The following is a 20,375-nucleotide window of genomic DNA, read 5'->3' as shown; positions in this document are numbered from 1 at the left end:
TAACATCCATCTGTCTATTTCAGCGACACTTCCACGTCATAACCACTCATGTCTACAGGGTGTCATGCACCCGCCAGGTTCATCGCTCACCTGCGTTGTCCATAGAGTCACATTAATTGTCAAACTGTTCGCTTCCAGAACATAACTAATTCGTGGGTTGAGCGTCCTTGTATGAGAGGTTGCTGTTTCAGCTCCAAAGTGTCGCGAGGTCCCGCGTTCCGTATTCGCTGGCGTCCAAAGGTTCTCCCCAGCGAGGGGCGGACACAGTCACTCGGCTGGGAGTTGTTGTTGTTGTTGTTGTTGTTGTTTTATTTCCGTACTAAAAAATCAACACATTTCAAACATAAAGGTCAGTAAAGAAAAAAAAATATATACATACGGAGGGTAGCCCATTTACAGTATTGACAATGACAGTCACTTCTGGTCTTCCATGGGGCCCTGTACACAAAGATTTCATACAATCAGGGACTGATGATGATAGAATAAAATATACACAAACACAAATAGAACGGTACATACATTACTACATTGTTATATACCATAATATGGTAATATTATTATCACACATTGTTCAAAGGTTTGAAGCACAAAAAAGATCAAATAGAAAGGATTTGGGTTTTAACTAAATTGAACTTAAAAACGGGTAAAGAGGAAATTTGACGCAAATCATTGGGTAAGTTGTTATACGCTGATGCGCCTCTGTATGAAAAAGATCTCTTACAATAATTAGTTTTTGGCCGAGGTAACTGTAAATCGTTTTGATTACGGAGAGAGTATGGTGATGTCTTGTACTAAAAATATCTTTCATGTATTCGGGGGCCATGTTATTCATAATCTTATACATAAATGAAAGCAGATGAATTTTTTTGTCTATTGATTACTGTATTCCACCCTAAGCTATAATGAACATCACTGGTACTAATATGGGAATAAGGGTTAACTTATAAAATCAATCTCCCGGCTCTATTTTGCATCTTCTGAAGTTGGGAAAGAGAGTTACCGTAGGCGGATTGCCACACTACATCACCATAATCAAAATGAGGTAACACAATAGAATTATATATCAGTTTCAATTCAGTCATATTAACAAACTGTCTCAAACGACCCATATAACTAATCATTTTACTTAACTTGTTGCATAGTTGTTCAATGTGAACATCCCATAATAACGTGTTATCTATAAAGATTCCCAGATATTTAAAACTTTTCACCTGAAGTAATTGTTTACCCCTAAGTTTAACATGCAAATACTCTTGCTTTTTTAACATATTATTTGTACCAAGTAACATACAAACAGTTTTATCAAAATTGATTTTTAAGTTGTTATCAGCCATCCATGATTCCATACATACAAACTCTTTTTGCAAAACATTTTCTACAAATTTCGGGTTTTTATGTGAGTAATAAATAACCGTGTCATCGGCATATAAATGGGCCCTGCAGTCAGAAAAAACCGAATTGATATCATTGATAAATATACTAAACAACAAAGGTCCTAACAAGGATCCTTGTGGCACTCCGCTAGTTAATAATCTTTCATCCGAAAGGGTATTATTGATTGACGTTCTTATTCTTCGGTTCGAGAGATAACTCTCGAACCACTCAAGTTCAATGCCATTAACCCCCGTGTTTTCCAGTTTAGATAGAAGGATCATGTGATCAACCATATCAAAAACTTTTTGCAAATCAACAAAGATGGCGCCAACGTATTCACCCTTATCAATAGAGCGGTGCCAGTCGTCCGTGACGGTAACAAGTGCAGTAATAGTAGAGTGCTTGGGACGGAATCCTGACTGGTTTCTGCTAAGCAAAGAGTGCAAGTTTAGATAATCAAGTAACTGTTTTTGAACAACTCTCTACATGACTTTAGAAGCACAGGACAATAATGAAATGGGTCTGTAATTACTACAATCCAGCTTATCCCCTGTTTTATATATCGGTACAATTGTAGCTATTTTCCATTTATCAGGCACTATCCTTTCAACCAAGGATTTATTTATAATGTAAGTGAACGGCTCTACTATTTCTGAAATTGACTCTTTCAATATATACATAGAAATTTCATCTAATCCAAACGACTTCTTTGCTTCCATTAACCTCACATACTTCAAAACATCTAACTGAGATACAAAACAAAAATTAAATTGTTTATCAGACCTTTCCCGATTATGAGACTTTTGAAAAAAACAATTCTTTTTTCTTTGCTTATCTCCACCACTTACCACATTTGCAAAATAATCGTAAAATGTATTTGCTAAAACCTGTGAATTTTCTTGAGGGAATGCACAATCAGTAACTTTACTCTTGCCCATTAATGATCGCAGTGTTTTCCAGGATTCATTTCTACTTGTTGCATTTGAAAATTGTTGACATATATATTTACGTTTTGCTTTTCTTATTTCATTTGTTACTCTATTTTTCAGACGTTTATAACTTTGCCATAAATCATTGTCCCTTCTAATTTTTGCCTTTGATTTAACTTTATCTCTCTGTTTCATTAATGACATAATTATGCTATTCATCCATTCATATGCTTATTAACAACCTTTATCAACATACTTTCCCATATATCAACTGAATCATTTATATCACTGAATTCTTCTACCTTCTTCCAATTTTGTTTACGTAAGTCAGACTTGAAAGCTTCCATGTCAACGTTTCGTGATTTTCTGAAAGTTACATACGTCTCACTTTGTGATGTATGTTTCCTTTTTTATACCATATAACTGATATAGTGATCACTCATGCCGTTCTGAATTACACCGTATGATTTCACTTTGTCTGAAAAATTCGTGAGCATGTGATCAACAAGTGTTCTTGATCTTTCAGTCACTCTTGTATACATTTCGTTATTAACCTGTTGCAAACAATATACACTATTAATTTGATTATAAACCTTAATATTTCTTTCGGGTGTTTTCTTCTTAATATCACAATTTATATCGCCCATAATAACCAGTTGGCTATCAAAACTACTCGCAAAATTTAAAAAATCCTCATAATGATTAAAGAGATCAATATTTGAGTTTGGAGGTCTGTACCAATTCCAAAACATTATTGGTTTGTAGTTTTTCAGACAGATCTTGATGCACAGTGCTTCCAGGTTGACAAGTGAATCATGGGTAACCAAGGTGAAAGGAATAGATTCATGAACATAAACTGCGACACCACCTCCATTTCTGTCTCTGTCTCTCCGAATTAAAGAATAATGGGGAACACCGATTTCATTGTCTGAGATAAAAGAGTCAAGTCTAGTTTCATTTAGGGCAAATACATGTATTTCATTCTCAATCATAATTTGTTTAATTTCCTCATGATATTTCACAAGGCTAACTATATTCAAATGAACAAACTTAATTCCCTTCTCAGAAAGTTGTTCATACCTAAGGGATGGATCTCTCTTTTCACCAGAGTCAACAGACTTATCTAATAAATTGCTGTCTGGAAGAGTTTCCGAGTTGAGTTCAATGAAAATCGGAAGATGTTGAAAAGTACATCTATTACACTCCCAGTTCAAAAATAATTCATTGGGATCATTGTATCTACTCACGGGGATTCCTGAACATGATATGTGCGCCCATTTCTGACATGAGGTACATTGGAGTGCTTTCTGGTTATTTCTAACACATCTTGTACAAAGAACACATGGAAATAGTTGTACCATTTGAAAATGTATACGAAAAAAAATGTATTGAATGCAGTACCAACACAAGATCTAAAGAAAGATCTAAAGAAAAATTAAAATTCAAATGTAAAGAAATAAAAGAAAAAAAAAGCTACTTCAGTCAAAAGGGTATAGGAATGATATATAATTGCAATCACAGCACTATTCTAGGATAACTAAATACAAATACAATGTAACCGAAGGCGGCAGTAAAACAGCGTTATTTTCATGTGTATGACACAACATAGATCCCTATCTCCTCATTAATAATAAAACTATTGTGCCCTTGTGACGAACCAGCAGGAAAGAAACAATAAGATTTAACAAAAAACAGGGAAGGGAAGCGAAAAGATGCTCATAGAACAAAGATTTCTGGTGTAGGGTAGTCACGACACAACATGAATTTTGATAGGCCTGCTCAAATTTGTACGGGAATGCCACATGGCTATTTCACATCAGTGGAGAGGGCACAAGCTCTAAACAAAAAGGGGGGAGAAAAAAGTTGTGTTCAGAACTTTGTAACACTGTAGTGACAATATATTAACGTAGTTCAATTATGCACCGGTCGACACTCCCTGTCCATTCATAATAGACATGCGTTACATAAAGATGAGAAGAGAGTAGAAGGATGACAAGGTACACATCGGCAAACAAGCTCACAGTGTTTGCAGCTCAGCAGTTTGAAGGTTCTGCTGACTGAAGGAAGACAAATTGACTATTATCTTCATTCCATTGGTCTTGACACAAAACAAACCAAGTATGTGAGATAACAGGTGAACTCGCTGGCACTCGTTGGATTATAGCGGTAAGTATAGCAACCCAGAACGGGATGAAAGAAGCCAATTCCCGCAATAATGCCTATCTCACACCTCGCGACACTGAATTCAATTGACTTAATCCGAAGATTGTAATTTGACAATGTGGGACTTTTTCGTCAACGTGAGGCGATGTCCACCGTTGGTTAGCACACGAATGCGGCCATCTTGGGTCCAGATGCTTTTACATTTACTTCTGAACTTTGACTTGATTTCTCTGAACAGGTCCGATCTCGGCTTGGTCAGGCTTTCCTGAACGTAGATGGGATCCCCTTGTAGATCTCTCAGGAGCCTTCGGGCTTGATACACACGGTCCCTGACGTCATAGCTGGTGAACTTCACGATGATTCAACGTGACCTGCCCTTCTTGGCGCCGAGACGATGCGATCTGTCGATGTCGCCATTTTGAAGCTTCACTTTCAATTTTTCCTCGCAAATTTGTTTCACGATTTCGTTTGTGTGTTCACCCTCATGCTCACTGACACCATGAAATACAAGGCAATTTCTCCGAGACTACTGTTCTGCCTCCTCTTGCTGCTCTTTCATTTGCTCAATCTCTCTCTCCAATCTTGCTATCTTATCACTTTTCGACTTCATTTCAAAGTCAAAGCTCTCTTTCAAGTTTTCACCAACTTTCTCTGTGATAATTGACGTGAGTTCTTCAACAAGCAATGATTTGATTTTACTCACAAGAATGCCAATGACATCGCTGTCCTCAAGAGCTTTCTGAACTTCTTTGCGAACATTCAGGCTGTCTCTCACAGGCTCATCGGCACCACGTTTACCTTTCGTCATGGTGGGTGTCTGTTTGGCAGCTGCACAATCTCACAAAAATCAGGCAAACTCTCTCGAAATATACACAGTTCTGTCGAGTAACATGTCAAGAGTTGCGCACAAGCCCACAAGGTTACTTGTAGTTTAAGAAACGGAGATGAAGGAAGAACATTTTTGGCTGTTTTACACACACAAGCCATTGGTGAACGGAGCTAAAATAAGACACGTCCGTTCATGGCGACGGTCAAGCAGTCATGTTGGAGTACGTCTGCCTGGAAGTAAACTCGACCTCGGCGCCATCTACAAAATTATCTAAATGCAACATATACCAATGGGGTGTGTTCTAATCACACACACAAAAAGATTATCAGCTTAAATTCCTGACATCACAGTGAAAATTTGGGAACTGCATTATTATCCAATTAACATACAAAATTCACATAATGAAATGTTTCAAACATTGGAAATATAACAGTGCATAGCTTGTTAAACATCACCGCATCATTTTCAAAAACTGTACACCATTATGATATACTTTATCACTTATTCACGGGGTTCTCCGGGGCTATATGTGGTGCCCTGAAACACATTCACATCTTTATACATGACAAGGCAGAAATCAAATCGCAATTTAACTTACCAATGACCGGTGTAATATAACCAAACATGCCTCTTCTTCTTGTCTACTGGAGGGCTGCAAAGGCTGTTGGAATACGCCTTCTGGCAGCAAACGAAATCTTAACTCTAATTAGCTAGTATACAGGCTGACGGTAAGGTGGACGGCTCCTGGCCGCAAAAGAAATTGGGCTCAGAAACAAAATTGTCTTGTCAACTGGCGCCTGGGTGTGGCAGGTTGGTTTTCTGCCATCATGGAGCTAACTCAATGTTCTCTCGGTGAAATCAAAATGTTGTCTGCCACGAAAGGATCCAACTCTACTGTTAAATTGTGACTCGACTACGACACTCCTTTTCGAGGCATTTTGAATATTTGATACAACTAAAACGACTTGAACGAAACACCTATACAGCACTCTCCCGGAACTGGAGCTATTTCCTGTCTTTTCTTTCTACATTATTGACATGCAAAATTAAATGAACTTGTCTCGGTCATTGATGGCGCGACTTGTAAAACATTTACACCTGTCTTAGCACTTTCTCTCTCTCACTCAGAATCTTGATTTTGCATTTTACGTTGGTCACATCTTCTTGATTTCAGTTTTAAATATATTCCACATTTTTTTTTTTTAATTGTACATTAAAGTGAATGGCACGAGTGTGATTGAGTATCATTTTAGTCCACCCATGTGACAGGAAGTATGCGATCTGTTACATTTGTGAGTTTGATATTGACATTTAAAAACAGGGAAAGAATGAAATCAAAAAGGACGAAAATTCAGTGGTTCGCAAAGCCGACGATGATGTATTTTAGAATGAGTTTTTCTGCAATATATTGCTGTCTCTGTTTCTTTGTATGATTTTTTGTTTGTTTGTTTTTAAGCAGTAGCAAAGCTACATAAAAGAAATATTTCTATCCCTTGTGTTCTTGCTTGAAAGAGGCAAATTTAATCTATTGACATTTTGATGCGTGTTCATCAGGAAAACTTTACATTCTGCTGCAACATCCACTTTTATCACTATTCGCAAAAGTGATGTTAGCTATTGCTTCGGAATAGTTCTTTAGGTTTGTTTGTTTGTTTGTTTGTTTGTTTGTTTTAACGACGATTCAATGCAGTCAATCGTTTTTTGCTGGTGGATTTAAATGGAAAACAAACAAATAGGAAAACAGTGAAAAGGAATTCGTTTTTCTTTAATTCCTTTGCATTACTTATTGGGAAATAATGATTGTTATTTTCTTATTCTAAATAGTTCCTTCAGCGCGGGAATCATGCAAGAAAAAAAAATGATTACCAAAGATTTGATCATTCATATGCAAATAAGGACATTTGTGGTTGGCTTAACTAGAAGAGAGAGAGAGAGAGAGAGAGAATATATCGTCACTGTGACCTTTTTTTTTCCCACTAGCATTCGAAAAGGATCTAATAGAGTGAATGTTCTAATTCCTTCCGACTAGCTTTTTTATTGAAAATAATGAAATCATGCTTCCACACAAGAACAAAAAAGAAATACAGACGGAATAACATTTTTGTTCGTCATATTTCAGATAAGGCTCTGCTTATTTCTTTGTATTCCTTTTTTGTAATTTCCAGGTTATACCTGTGCTGCAATTTATAATTGCCCTTCCAAACGTTCATTACGTTTCACGGAATTCGATTCGATAACCCCAGGCGTACAAGGCTACTCTGGGAACCCAAACTGTTTGTATTGCTTTTTTCGTTTGACACAAGTTATTTGTTGGGGTTCTCACCTTCTGATGGAGTCCAAGTAGAACGCTTCGGTTGTAGAGATTCAAACGAAGGGCGTGATGGTTGTTGGGTCAGATCTGCCGAGTCATTATTTATTCCACGGTCAGCTTGGTCAGTTTCATTGTTCTTATGGACAAAATGTGCTTTCAGACGAAGACGACGTGCGAAGCTCTTGAAGTCACGTCGAACCTCGAAATCATTCACTGATTTCCGTCTTGGAACAAAGGTTAAGCCTCTCGAAAGAAGAGCGCGTTCACCTTCATCAAGCGGTAGATCGTTAGGATAGTTTCAACTAGACGATGAGACGAAGGTTTGCTTTCATCAGAAATAACATGATCTTCCGTCCCATTAGCACTCTCTTTGATACTGTGATGTTCGGCATTAGTGTCAGGCACTCGATTTGCCCCGGGGTAGAACAATGAAGAAAGTTTCTTATTTTTGTGGAACTGAAGGCAAGTGTAGTACCCACGATTGCAGTCATGTATGAAACTCCAGATGTATGAAAGCTGGTCTAGATGGCATAGTTGTCGGAGTTGATTATTCTCCCTGTTCATCTGGAGGCTATGATGTTGTATCTCACGTGGGAATGATTAAATTGCAGGTCTCATCAGACGGCGAGAGCATTGCGGCAGGTTGAAGTTGATGGTACACTTGTAGCGTCGCTTATCCTGCCGAGACATGGACGAGTGGTGATGCGAAAACCAGTGGGTAGGATATCTTGACGTAGACAGGTAGTAACAAAATTGCGACGACTGCAGAACCTGGACTTAGCAAGGTTGACTTCGCAAGAGAGAAGGCACAGGTGTGGATATGTACATCGAAGACATCGAGATAGTTGTTCAAGCTTCTTCGAATTCTTTGTAGCAAAACAGATGGTTGACGCATAGTGATGGAAAGGTGCAGAGATTATCATAGAAAAATAACAGCAATACGTTTCTGCTCGGAGTCCTAAGAAAGTATGGATTCACAACAGTAGGTCAATATAAAAGCTCCGTTAGAGACGTAAATTTGACGAATTTTCGCCCATAGAGCTTTTTCAAGTCAATACATTTGACATTTCATTTTGAAGTAGATATAAATCAAAATAAACAATGCGTCGTTAGTAGTAGCGCGTGCGATACAACATCATAGTTTGTTTCGAACTGTACAAAGAAAGCCTACATATGAGTTACTAATTCCAACTCAGGACGTCTCCAGAGTTCTTTTCCCAAATTATTTTTTCACCTCCGACAAAAAAAAGAAAAGAAAAGATGTTTTCATACCTTTTCTCACATAAAAAATACGACTTCTACAAAATGTTACGTTATAAAAAATGTATTTAGGACACACTTTATTAGATGTTTTATACATTTATATTAAATGTGCATGCCTTCTTTCTTCTGAAATTTCTCATGAGAAACGATTATAAACTTTTAAAGTCTAGTATCTTGGTTTAAACAAGCCGAAAGTTTTTCAAGGCCTCTTTTTTAATACATAGCAGCTTCTCAGAATGTTTTCCCTATTAAAGATTTCACATATGCCACTATAATAATCAAATTTATGTTGAATACTGGATCTATACAATGCAACAGAATTCTAAAGATAATAAAATATCTGCTGTCCCAAATCGAGATGTTGGTCAAAATAAACCAAAAATAAACCAATAGCTATTACAGCCAGAGAAAACCTCAGAAAAATTTAGATTTACCAGTGGTAATCTACGTCTTTCTCCTCATCCTATTCATAGCGGCTTTGAACACTTTTATATTCAGAGGAAATGAGTTAATTGTCAGCCAATTTTGACAAACGGTTTAAGTTGTCATTGACACCGTTTCAACATCTGTATCTCGATCCATGAGCGTTGATGTGGTTTTGCGTTGTATATTCTTGCAACTTTTGGTATTCATTGTGATATGTGTATTATGATTCTCGGGGTGTATATAAAAAGAAATCAAAAACCTCTAGTTCACTGCTGGATTTATAACTGCGCCATGGTGACATATCTTGAAGGGTATAGCTGTACACACTTTCAAATGGGTATATGTGACCCTGCACCACAAAACAAACAAAAAGTCGCCAGACATGAATTTTTAGTTAAGACCATATTCTAAAAGAGCAGATTTTAAGCTTCAAAATGATGTATAACTCAAATCAAATGGACTTTCCTAACCTATCCACATATTGGAAAGAAAGCGCAGACTCAGGAAAGGGGGGAACTGAGAAAAGAGGATCTGAAGTGCAGTCACTCACGAGTGTCTATTCAAGCGCTTAATCTTTTAAACCGTGCTGCCTGTGCGATGAACGGGACAAAAAACAGGAAGTAAACCACCAAAGTAACGATAACGAAGAGATTATCAAATTAAACTGTAATTAGGCATGCCTCATTAACACATTCTGTCCATTATTAATGCCAACTTCCAAAGCAGTAGCGCTATCCTTCCAAAAGTTATTAGAGTTGAAAGTGAAGAGTGTGTAGAATGTTTTTCAGAAGTTAAAAAGGGACTCTAAAGACAAACCTCACCACACTATTCTACCAATTATGTTCGAGATAAACAGCTAACAAACACACTTTCCACACACTTAAAACACACTTAAAACACACGTTTTATGATCCCAAATTTAAGCAGAATGTAAAAAAAAGACTTGCTTTTTCAGAAAATATCAAAAAGTCAAGATCGGCTAGGTTGACCCATTTTACTTATTTTCAGTCTTCACGCAAAATCAGTGTATGCAACTTTTTGTTCGTTTTTTTATGCACGGTCACATGATATATGTAATTGGATGTTTTGTGATACTTTAATCACTTGTCCCCAAAAACAGGAAAAATAATTTCATCACAACGATAACAATGATAATATGAGACTATGATTACGAATCAGACTACAGTGTACATGTAGACAGATTGCTACGCTTTGTCCTTTTTGTCGTGACCCATCTGACACTTACAAATTCAATTCATCTAAATCGAATATCTAGTGTCTCAACAATAATCGCTTGTAGTGAAACAGAAACAAACATGACATCATACTCTGGCTGATTGTTGGAAATGAAGAGGAGAGATGGGCTAGAATAGATTTTCTAAGACTGTGAAAGCCGGGATAAAGCATGAGTCGCACTGCAGGACTGTTTCGATATACGAGAAATGGCTGCATTCTATTATGTTCTACTTCATACAGATACTAGAGTCTGCATTGCTGCACTCATGTTTGTGGTCTACGCTGCGGCTGCTTCCGGAACGTGTGTTCGTGTCTCATGATGTTGGTTATGCCATAATTTCATGATTGCCAAACGATAAACGTGCAAGATTCACACAATGCCAGGCATTAAATACGTGATATTCTGTATCCTACTTTTAAGTAAGTATACATCATTTCTCTCAGATATTTGCAAAAGCCGTTAACGATGTATTTCTCTTGTACGAATTTACGTATACAACTTCAATTCACAATTCAAAATATTTTTCTTCTGGAACATACAACCTTTATGTTATCTCATATCATACTTAATAACGTCTTTTATGTATTGCAATTCTGATCATTATTGTTGAAAAGGTTCAGTAAAGAAGAGTTCGAAGGAATTGCTTTTTTTAAGACAGCAACAATCGTTTCATTTTCAACTTCAATAGAGCAGAACACTTTATTTTGTGTGATGTAATAACAAATATATTATTTCATTTCTGCAGTTAATGATTTATCAAAATATAGTTATACTTTGCTGGAAATTAATGAAAGGGAATGTAATGGAATTAAAAGCCACTAAATTTGTATTATATAAAAAAGAAAGAAAAGGTGAAGGTGCCGGGGTGCAATTGGCAGACGCTTAGTGTTTGAAGTGATGTTTATATTTGTCACAGCTTGTAACCTGTAAGGATCGGCATGCACGTTAAGATATTTCTACACCAAAATGATGTTACACGAAGACATACGAGATTTGCAATCTTACAATGTTCCATGACAGTATGAAGAAGAGAGCAGATAACACGAGAGAGCTAAAAAGATTCGCATATGAAAGCACATGTATTTTTCTTTTTTTTTTTCCTTACATAGTAAGGTGCATGTAAGAAGACACCCTGTAACTTAAGATACTGTGGTCCTATTAATTTTCAGTGATATTCGGTGTACGAGCACAGCAACTCTTCTGTGGCTTAACATCTATTTCACGATTCGTCTTATCATATTAATATGTTTTGCATGTTTTCACTGGCCAGCGACCGTTGGTAATACCTGTCCTGGCAGGGAAGACGATACCTGTGTTGTCAGCGGCACTGATGCTGTTCTGCCCTTCTGGTTCTCTCCTTTCGGGCCGCCTAACTTCCAGCCTAATCTGTTACAAGTGGTGATGATACAAAGCGAGGAGTTCACAAGTGACCCTGTGCTTTCTTGGATTTGCAGTGTCGACGACGCGCCTTGCCAAATGTCTCATCGGGAAGGTAAATACCAGCTGGATATTGATCCCACGGCTGGCGCAAATTTGACCATCTACGGAGTCCAACTCGGTGACGAGCTGTCCTACCGATGTCTATTTTCATTTACTAATAGGCCTGGTGATTCATTGTGTCGTCGTCTTCATGTGCAAGGTATCATTTACTTTTCTTTACTTTACCTTCTCCAACCCACTAAACCATCCCCTCTATCAAAATGAAAGGGAAGAATAGTCGATTCGGTTAGTACCCTTGAGGATAAGACGCGACGATCAATAAATATCGGCTATTATAGTAATTCCAGTCATAATTCGGCTAGTCCGATCAAGTGATCTTCTTGTCTAGGACAATGTATAAAAAAGAAAAGCACACAACCTCAGCTAACGCGTCAAACCATACATTTACTGTGCCTATATGAACAATTTGAATACACACGCAAAAGTGTAGCTTTATCTGAAATATTTTGCCTAAAAAATAAAAAAAAAAGATTATGCCAATTGACTGGGCCCCTAAACAAGCCAATAGTTGATGTAGTTTCATACATCATTCTTTTGCTAGATTTAGATCATGACATTATAGTAACTTTTTCGAGAAGTCCGACAAAGGGACACTCTCAAGAGTGTAGATCTATGCTGCTGTGAAAAAAAAAAGTGATTAATGTCCTAGATGTCAGGTAACAAAAATACCTGTGCCAGTGATGCATCAATTCATGTCCGTACACGTTATTGAATGCAGAAGCTTCGGAAGTCTGTATTATACATTTGCCATATTACCCATTGCTATTGGCAAGTTAATAGGTCTGATGAGTGTGCACATGTACATTATGTATGTTCGTGAACAAAACACACACACACACACACACGCACACACACATATTCATACACACACATGTTGTGGTTGTAATAAGGTATACATTATGTACAACTTTATGTAATTGTAACTTGTTTCTGTTCGCTTCTTTATCAGTACCTGAAATATGTCATTGTAGTGTCAGCAACTTACATTCAGTCGACAGCACATTGACTGTTACACACGCAGTCGTTCTCCCGGTAGCGCGTGGCGCCGACGAGCCTTTGTATCACTTTGCCGTAAGGGTTCTCGCCACGATTTTACAATTTCCTCAGATCGGGGAGGATTGGGTAAAATATGAGCCGATCTGGCGACGGTACAATGTCAGAACGCTCTAAGAATGTTTTATTTACGAATAACACGTGTTTGCAACGCTCTTACTACGATGATCGGGAATGAGACATTAGCATCATAGTCTGCCGCTGCAGTTACGCTTAATACCCCGTTCCCACTGCCGATCAGATCAACTCGATCAAGCGAGATCAATCCCGATCACCTATTTTTACCAGAGCAATCCCGACCAAATGCTCGATCGTCCTTCAACACGATCCCTTCCCGACCGCTATTCGATCTTGTACGATCCACACCCGACCATTCTCGACATCTCCAGAATCTCTCCTCGACAACCATATAGATCTCTACTCGAACATCCCGATCTACACACAATCAATACACGATCGCTACACGGTCAATACTCGATTTCTACTAGACTTCTTAGACCAGCTCGACATGACATCGACCGGGTCGGCAGGTTCGTAGAGTGATCGAGTGAAAGAAGAATTAGTTACAGTTATTCGTTTGGTTATATGAGACAATTATTCAGTATTTATACTTGAATACAGCATGGCCCAAAAGAGTGCTATAAAACTGACCATTAATTGCAAGAGCATGAATGAACGAAAGAAATGATTATCTTTGGTATAGGTTTTCCAGGCAAATTTCGCACTTTTGTTAGTCCATTTGATAAAAGGTTCATTCAATTTAGCGAAATCCTCGTCACTGCATATTCTTTCATTCAAAATTGCAAGTTGTTCGTTCAATTAGCATTCCGATCCATGAGATTTGCACATGTGCCTTTCGAATTCGTAAAACGGGCATTCAAATTGGCACGTGCTCTTCAGTCATTCAAATTCGCCAGCACTGGCGAAAGGGGTACTTCAATCATTTAATTTCGCGTATGGGCAGTCAAATTCCTAACATGTTCATTCAAATTAATGCCATGTTATTTCTTTTTTGAAAAGTTGATAATATTTAGACGCGTATTTCTATGTGACTTATTGTTTAATCCACGCACTGTTAAACGGTAAAAGTATCGTATTTTTGACCATTACTCGAGTCGGCTGTTCTGTAACGCCCCTTTTCTTTCATACATGCCATTTTAGGTCTACATGTACCAATACTATTATATAGTTTAACTTCATCTTCTTCCAGTCATGACGGCACAAGTATAATAGAAACAGACGTATTACAATTTTCTCAAGGGGACAGAAAAAGAATTATAGGAATATTTGATGATCATAACCTTGACTTCCTACAACTGGCCGACACACGGAATAAAGCGCTCAACGGCGAGATAAGTTGTGGCCATGCACATATTGCATTATCTTCGGACTTGAAGAGTCACTAAGCACATTAAAGAAAATAAAATGTTTCCAAAATGTCTAAAATGAGTACGAAAATATGAAACGTAATGACGCTTGGAGAACAATAACTAAGTTATAAAAAATAAGAACCAAACCATAAACATGCGTGCTAAATTGACTGCAAAACATGTTAAATTGATTGCCAAAATGAATTTGAATGAACGAGAGCAGCATGTCCGTGATCACGTGACTATAAAATTCTAAACTGAATGAACGAATAACGAAATGGTGCTTGTTTTACGAATTTCAATTGAAAAAGTGTTAATTAGAATGAGGCTAAAGGTAATTTGAATGCTCCAAAATGAATTTGAATGAAGATATCATAAAATTGAACTTCCGAACATGTCATCTATGCTCTATTTTGCTAAATTGAATGCAGCATTTAGGAATTGGACTGACAAAAGTGCGAAATTGGCCGGGAAAACCTACAGTTGATAGAAGAACACTTCTTATTTTGAAACCACAATTATCAATTCTCGCGCAGGCGTTTCGATTATATAGTCATTTTTCCTGAATAAAAAAAACCCCGATGATAAAGACTGATCACTCCGTTTGTGAGCCACTCAAAAAGGTACCCCCTCCCCCCCCCCCCAAAAAAAAAAAAAAAAATGCATTCACTTGTATTCATTCAGTTTATCCGTTTTTAGTAGTTACTTTTTGACGCATTCGTTATCAGTTTTCACGGCTGCACTATCGCTCAGTCAAGTAGGATATCAGTGCCCAAAGTTACAGATTTTGTAAATCACAAATTTTCATGGAGATCAAAGCGCCTGCATGAAGATTGATTATCATTGTGTCAAATAGAATTTGAGGTGTTTTTTCCTATTGAACAATGTAACGATTTCATTCAGTCGCTCATGTATTTTTAAATAAGAGACAGTTTTGTAGCACTCTGTCTGCCGGGACACCATGTATAATATAATAGGTTCGTTCATATGCATTCAATATTTGCATTGGATGTGAAGAATAGCAAATCAAAGTTTGATCTCTCGTGAAAAAAAAAAAAAAATACACCGCCACGCTTCGTAAGTGCATTACATATAGGCGGGCTGAAATTAACTTGGTCTAAAATGAAACATAGGCCTATATGCCCATGAATGCACCATTATATAAAGTTAAAAAAAAAATGACTGTTCTACAACCCTATTGAGTCGTGTTATCTTTGTCATTATTGTTCTCATTATTTAAGAATGAAAAAGAGAATGAAAAATATGTATGTATGCATTGATAAAGTATAAGCCAAAGAGTGTGTAAAAGAAAATACATGTATCACATTAATTTCTAAATTCATGAAGTGTGCTGATATGTGGAACAGAGTACATTATTATGAAAATTAAAACAATATAACATTTCACATTAGCAAAAATGGTGAAAATCTTGGTTGTTTATTTTTTTGTCAACTCATCCAGCCAATCGATATCAAGGTTGACTTCAAGCAATGTACATACAACTCTCAATGAAAAAAAAGAAACATTATTAAGCGAAGCAAAAGTGTAACATCTACGTAAATAAAAGTAAAGTAAGTCACTGAGCATTTATGAATCTAAGTTACAACTACCGTTTTAACACGTCAGCGTAAGAAATAGATTTTATATCAACGTAATCAACTTCAACTTTGAAACAGACAAGCTAGCAATAGAATTCAAGAAACATTTCTCAGTATATAACTAAAGTAAATAATCTAGAAAATTTCCTTTCACGTTACAGTCATATTGCCAGAATACCGAATTTTCCTCAGTTTCAATCGTGTTTCCTTTCTTTCTTCTGAAATTTTTGTCTGGAAAGTCTAATTCTACCATGTCTGCTGTTTAGGATTTGTTTTCTTTTCTCTCTTCGTGGCCCTTTTCTTTTCTTCAGTGGGCCAGGAGTGGCTAAAGATACTGACGACATTTAACTTTTTAACGTGATCAAGGACTGCATATATTTTCATGAACAATAAATGAGTGCTAAGAAAGTACGTCTGCACCTGCTGCAACCACTATCAAAAAGTTCTCGGTATTATTTTGATCGAGTGCCGGTCGAAGCATGATCGAGTTTAGTCGAGTATCAATCGACAGCAGTCCTGTAGCTGTCGTGTAGCGGTCGAGTTATTCATGAAACTGATGAATCCTGGATCGAGATGATCTGAAATCAATCGTGTCGCATTCGAGTATAACTCGAGATGATCGGGAACTGAGCTCGGGGAAAAATCCGTCCCGACCACACTAGATTTCTACACGACCGATTCCCGATCAGCTCGATCTCTTCTCGATCACTACCCGAGCTGTTGGTGTTCGGGCTTCCTACTCGAATATTTTGGACATGTCCAAAATTATCGTGAAGGTAGCAGGAGCGATGCCGATCAAGGTAGATCGACCCCGAATACCAATGCCGAGCGAGCCCGACCACGCCAAAAAAGCTTGATCGGGATTGATCGAGTTGATCTGATCGGCAGTGGGAACGTACCATAAAGCCCCCGTTCCACTATCACGATTTGGGCCCCGATCTGTCCCGATCTAGCAGATCGGGAGAGAGCGGCAAAAGCGTACGGGGATCGGAAGCATCGTAGCAGTAGCGTGTGGAGGTCGGGGTTGGAGCGGACATTTTTTTCAGATCGGTTAATCGTACGGCAAGCGGGGAGAGCGTAGTGACAGCGTAAACGCAGCGGGGAGAGCGTATTGACGGCGTAAACGCAGCGGGATGAGCGTAACAAGGTCTTTCTGAGCGTAGTAACATCGGCACAAGAACGGGAAGTAATTCTACCTGTAATTTTCGAAGAAGAAGAAGAAGAAGAAGAGATGAAGAAAAAGAAGAGAGGAAAGCATGCGAAGCAGCTACCCAAAAGGCGAAGAAAGAGAGACTGCACGTGATGCTGAAAGAGGAGGAAGAGGACATAGCAGAATTTTGAAGAATATGAAATCATCTACAACTGGAGGAAGACGGACTATAAAAGCAAGAAAAAGCCTTGGAAAAATCAGCACGTTTTTTTTTTATTTTTTTTTTATTTACAATGCATTGCTGCAAAAGAACCGTGAGTTGAGGAGCCTCTTCGAGGTCCACAGTATATTTCTTCGGTTCTGCATGCTAATAAGTTGACTGACTGCAGACCGACAGTCGAATCGGGGTACATCGGGGCACATCGGGCACTTTTCAGCTCTCTGAACGGGGTAACAACGTGATAAGATCGTATAGATCGTTCAGAGCGTAGATTATATCACAGCGTGCATCGATCGGATAACATCGGCAACATCGCACTGACAGCGTAGCTACATCGTTCTAAAGCGTACCGGCAGCGGCGGAGATCGTAATGTCTCATTCCCGATCATCGTAGTAAGAGTGTAGTAAGCACTTGGTAGTCGTAACTGCAGCGTACTTAGAGCGTTCTAACATCGTACTGTGTCCAGATCGGCTCAGGTTTTACCCGATCCTTCCCGACCTGAGAAAATTGTCAAATCGTAGCGAGAACGGCATAGTGGAACGGCGGCTTTAGAACGATGCAACTACGCTGTCAGTGCGATGTTGCCGATGCCATCCGATTTATGCGCGCTATGTACGCTCTGAACGATCTATACTATCTCATCACGCTGTTCCTCCGTCCAGAGAGCTGAAAAGTTACCAATGTACCCCAATCTAATACCCTTTTCCCGATGAAGGAAATCTTCCCCGGGTGCACCCGTATGCACCCGGGTAACACCGCAGTATGAAACGAAAGTCGCTTGAAACCTTAGTATCGATCATCAGTCAGTCAACTTATTAGCATGAAAAAAAGAACAAGAAGTAATATTCAGTATTATCATACTGTAAACGTAGGAAACTATACATACAGGCTTCTCAACTCACAGTTTTTTTTTATTTTTTTTTCAGTGCTGCCGCAATTTATAAATAATCAAAGACGTGCTGATTTTCCAAGACTTTTCCCTGATGTTCTGTTTTTACAGTCCATAATCTTCTTCTTGTAGATGATTTCATATTCTTCATAAATATGTCATCTTCTCCCTATCGTTTGATGAGTTCCGTCTTTAAATCGCGACTTTGTAGACACATCGATCCGAGATGTATTACACAACTGGTTCGGCAGCGGAATAGATCAAGTCTGTAGTCTGAAGGAAATCTGTGAAGAAATGGCCCTATTCAGATTTGCTTCGAAATATAATTTGCTGTTACACAGGGCCTTGTCATGTTAAAAAGCAAAAGTTCATGTGCATTATCTTTTTTAACCGAACACTCTGGCTGTGGTTAACGAAGTATTCGTGATGTGATGCATGCAGTGTCGACGGAATTTGCTGCTAATTCTGACTGGATACCAACTGCGTAGAGATATGAGCCTAATCTTCAAATTGTCGTTCTTTATGATTACGAAGTTCCACCTAGAGATCTCGAGATCCAAGGCAGAGACGGGAGGTTGCTGGACGGAAAAGTCATCGTTCGAGAAGGAGACGATTTGGATGTCAGGTGCATCGCTCGTGGAGCTAAGCCTTCTGCATCCATTGCGTGGTATCTCGACGATAGAATGGTGCGGGGTGACTTCATTAATGTAACCAGTAGCTCCAAGGATCCGCGTTTGAATGACACGAGGTCTCGGCTGGTCATTCCTGCCTTGGGAACACTACACAATCTTCAGAAGCTCATCTGCAAAGCCATGATCGGGCGTGAAGTAACGCAAAAAGTCAACGTAACGCTGCTTATTTCGAGTGAGTTTTCTCTCTTTATCTAAATACTATCAAACTTTAGAATTACCTCATTAATCTCATCACATACGTCTTGTGATTATTTTATTTGCTAACAAACAATAATGAAAACGTGTTTAGATAGAGAATGGCAAAATCCAGCATTCGTATTTTAGTCTCCAAAAGATCGCCAAACGAAGGTGGGGGTTCGGAAGCGTCGTCAATTGTTCGCGAATGTCGTTTTTACTTCGGCGAAAATTTCAAAAAAGTTTGAAATTTTTTGCGAACCTTTTCCGCACACTTGGTCGTGATTTGCTCGTGAATTGTTCTCGAAAGTGTCTTTAAAGATAATAAAAAGTTTTGGTACCTCAAAAGCTTCCCTGAATTTCCTTGTCTTGGTTTGTGTTTCGGGTTAAAGTACGTTGTCTGTGAGAATTACTCGCCCCAAAGTGCTCTCATGTCTAAAGCCCCTTTTACACTTTCACGGATTGCTTCACGGATGACCACGGATCGTCATCCGTGGTGTTCCGGCATGCAAAATATCAATTTTCCTCTTAGTGCCGGTGTGAATACGATCCCAACTGGGTGTCTACACGGACAAGCACGGAGGCTACACGGACAGGTACGGTGCCTACACGGACAGGCAAGGAACGAACGTGGACCAAAGCGGAAACGATACGGAGCTAACACGGATATCAAGGAAGAGCACAGATGCAACTGGGTCCCTTCGCGGTCTTTACACTGAATTCTCTGAAATGTTGACAGATGACATTTACTTTTGCTTTTGATACTTTATCATTCTCGGACAACATGCCTCCAGAGTTGATAACAAGCACACCGTGAGAAAATCTACAGCAGCCTACATACGCCTGGCTTATAGACATCAGGCAAATCTCTTCTTGCAAACTTTGATTTTGCGGTAACATCATGACATAAAACAAAGCAAAGCAAAACAAAATAAAACAAATCAAAACACACACACGCACACACAAACACACACACACACACACACACACAAAACCATCAAGGAAATGTGTGTGGGTCACTGAAGCTTCTCAGGCTACAATTATTCGAAGAGAGGGGTTGCTGGCTGTACTGATTGGGGAAGATGTGACCAAATTTTAGTGGACTCGGCTTGTATTGGCAAAACACACGAATTTCTCATCCCAGATGGAGCCGATGCTAATACGGAAGTCCCGATGTCTTCACGGATTGTCCCGAA

At 38.6% G+C, this 20,375-nt stretch overlaps 1 protein-coding gene across 1 annotated transcript in view; it reads left to right on the top strand.

The window, feature by feature from the left end:
- Positions 1-10,908: 10,908 nt before the first annotated feature.
- LOC140230157 (uncharacterized) overlaps positions 10,909-20,375 on the top strand; it is a 48,075-nt gene continuing 38,608 nt past the window's right edge. Inside the window, exons 1-3 of the mRNA XM_072310346.1 lie at positions 10,909-10,957; positions 11,794-12,171; positions 18,848-19,177. Of these exons, the coding sequence (XP_072166447.1) occupies positions 10,909-10,957; positions 11,794-12,171; positions 18,848-19,177 (757 nt within the window). The remainder of the gene's footprint in view (positions 10,958-11,793; positions 12,172-18,847; positions 19,178-20,375) is intronic.

Source organism: Diadema setosum, chromosome 6 (assembly GCF_964275005.1).
Source record: "Diadema setosum chromosome 6, eeDiaSeto1, whole genome shotgun sequence".
Lineage (NCBI taxonomy): Eukaryota > Metazoa > Echinodermata > Echinoidea > Diadematoida > Diadematidae > Diadema > Diadema setosum.
This window is presented reverse-complemented; position numbering and strand designations above follow the sequence as displayed.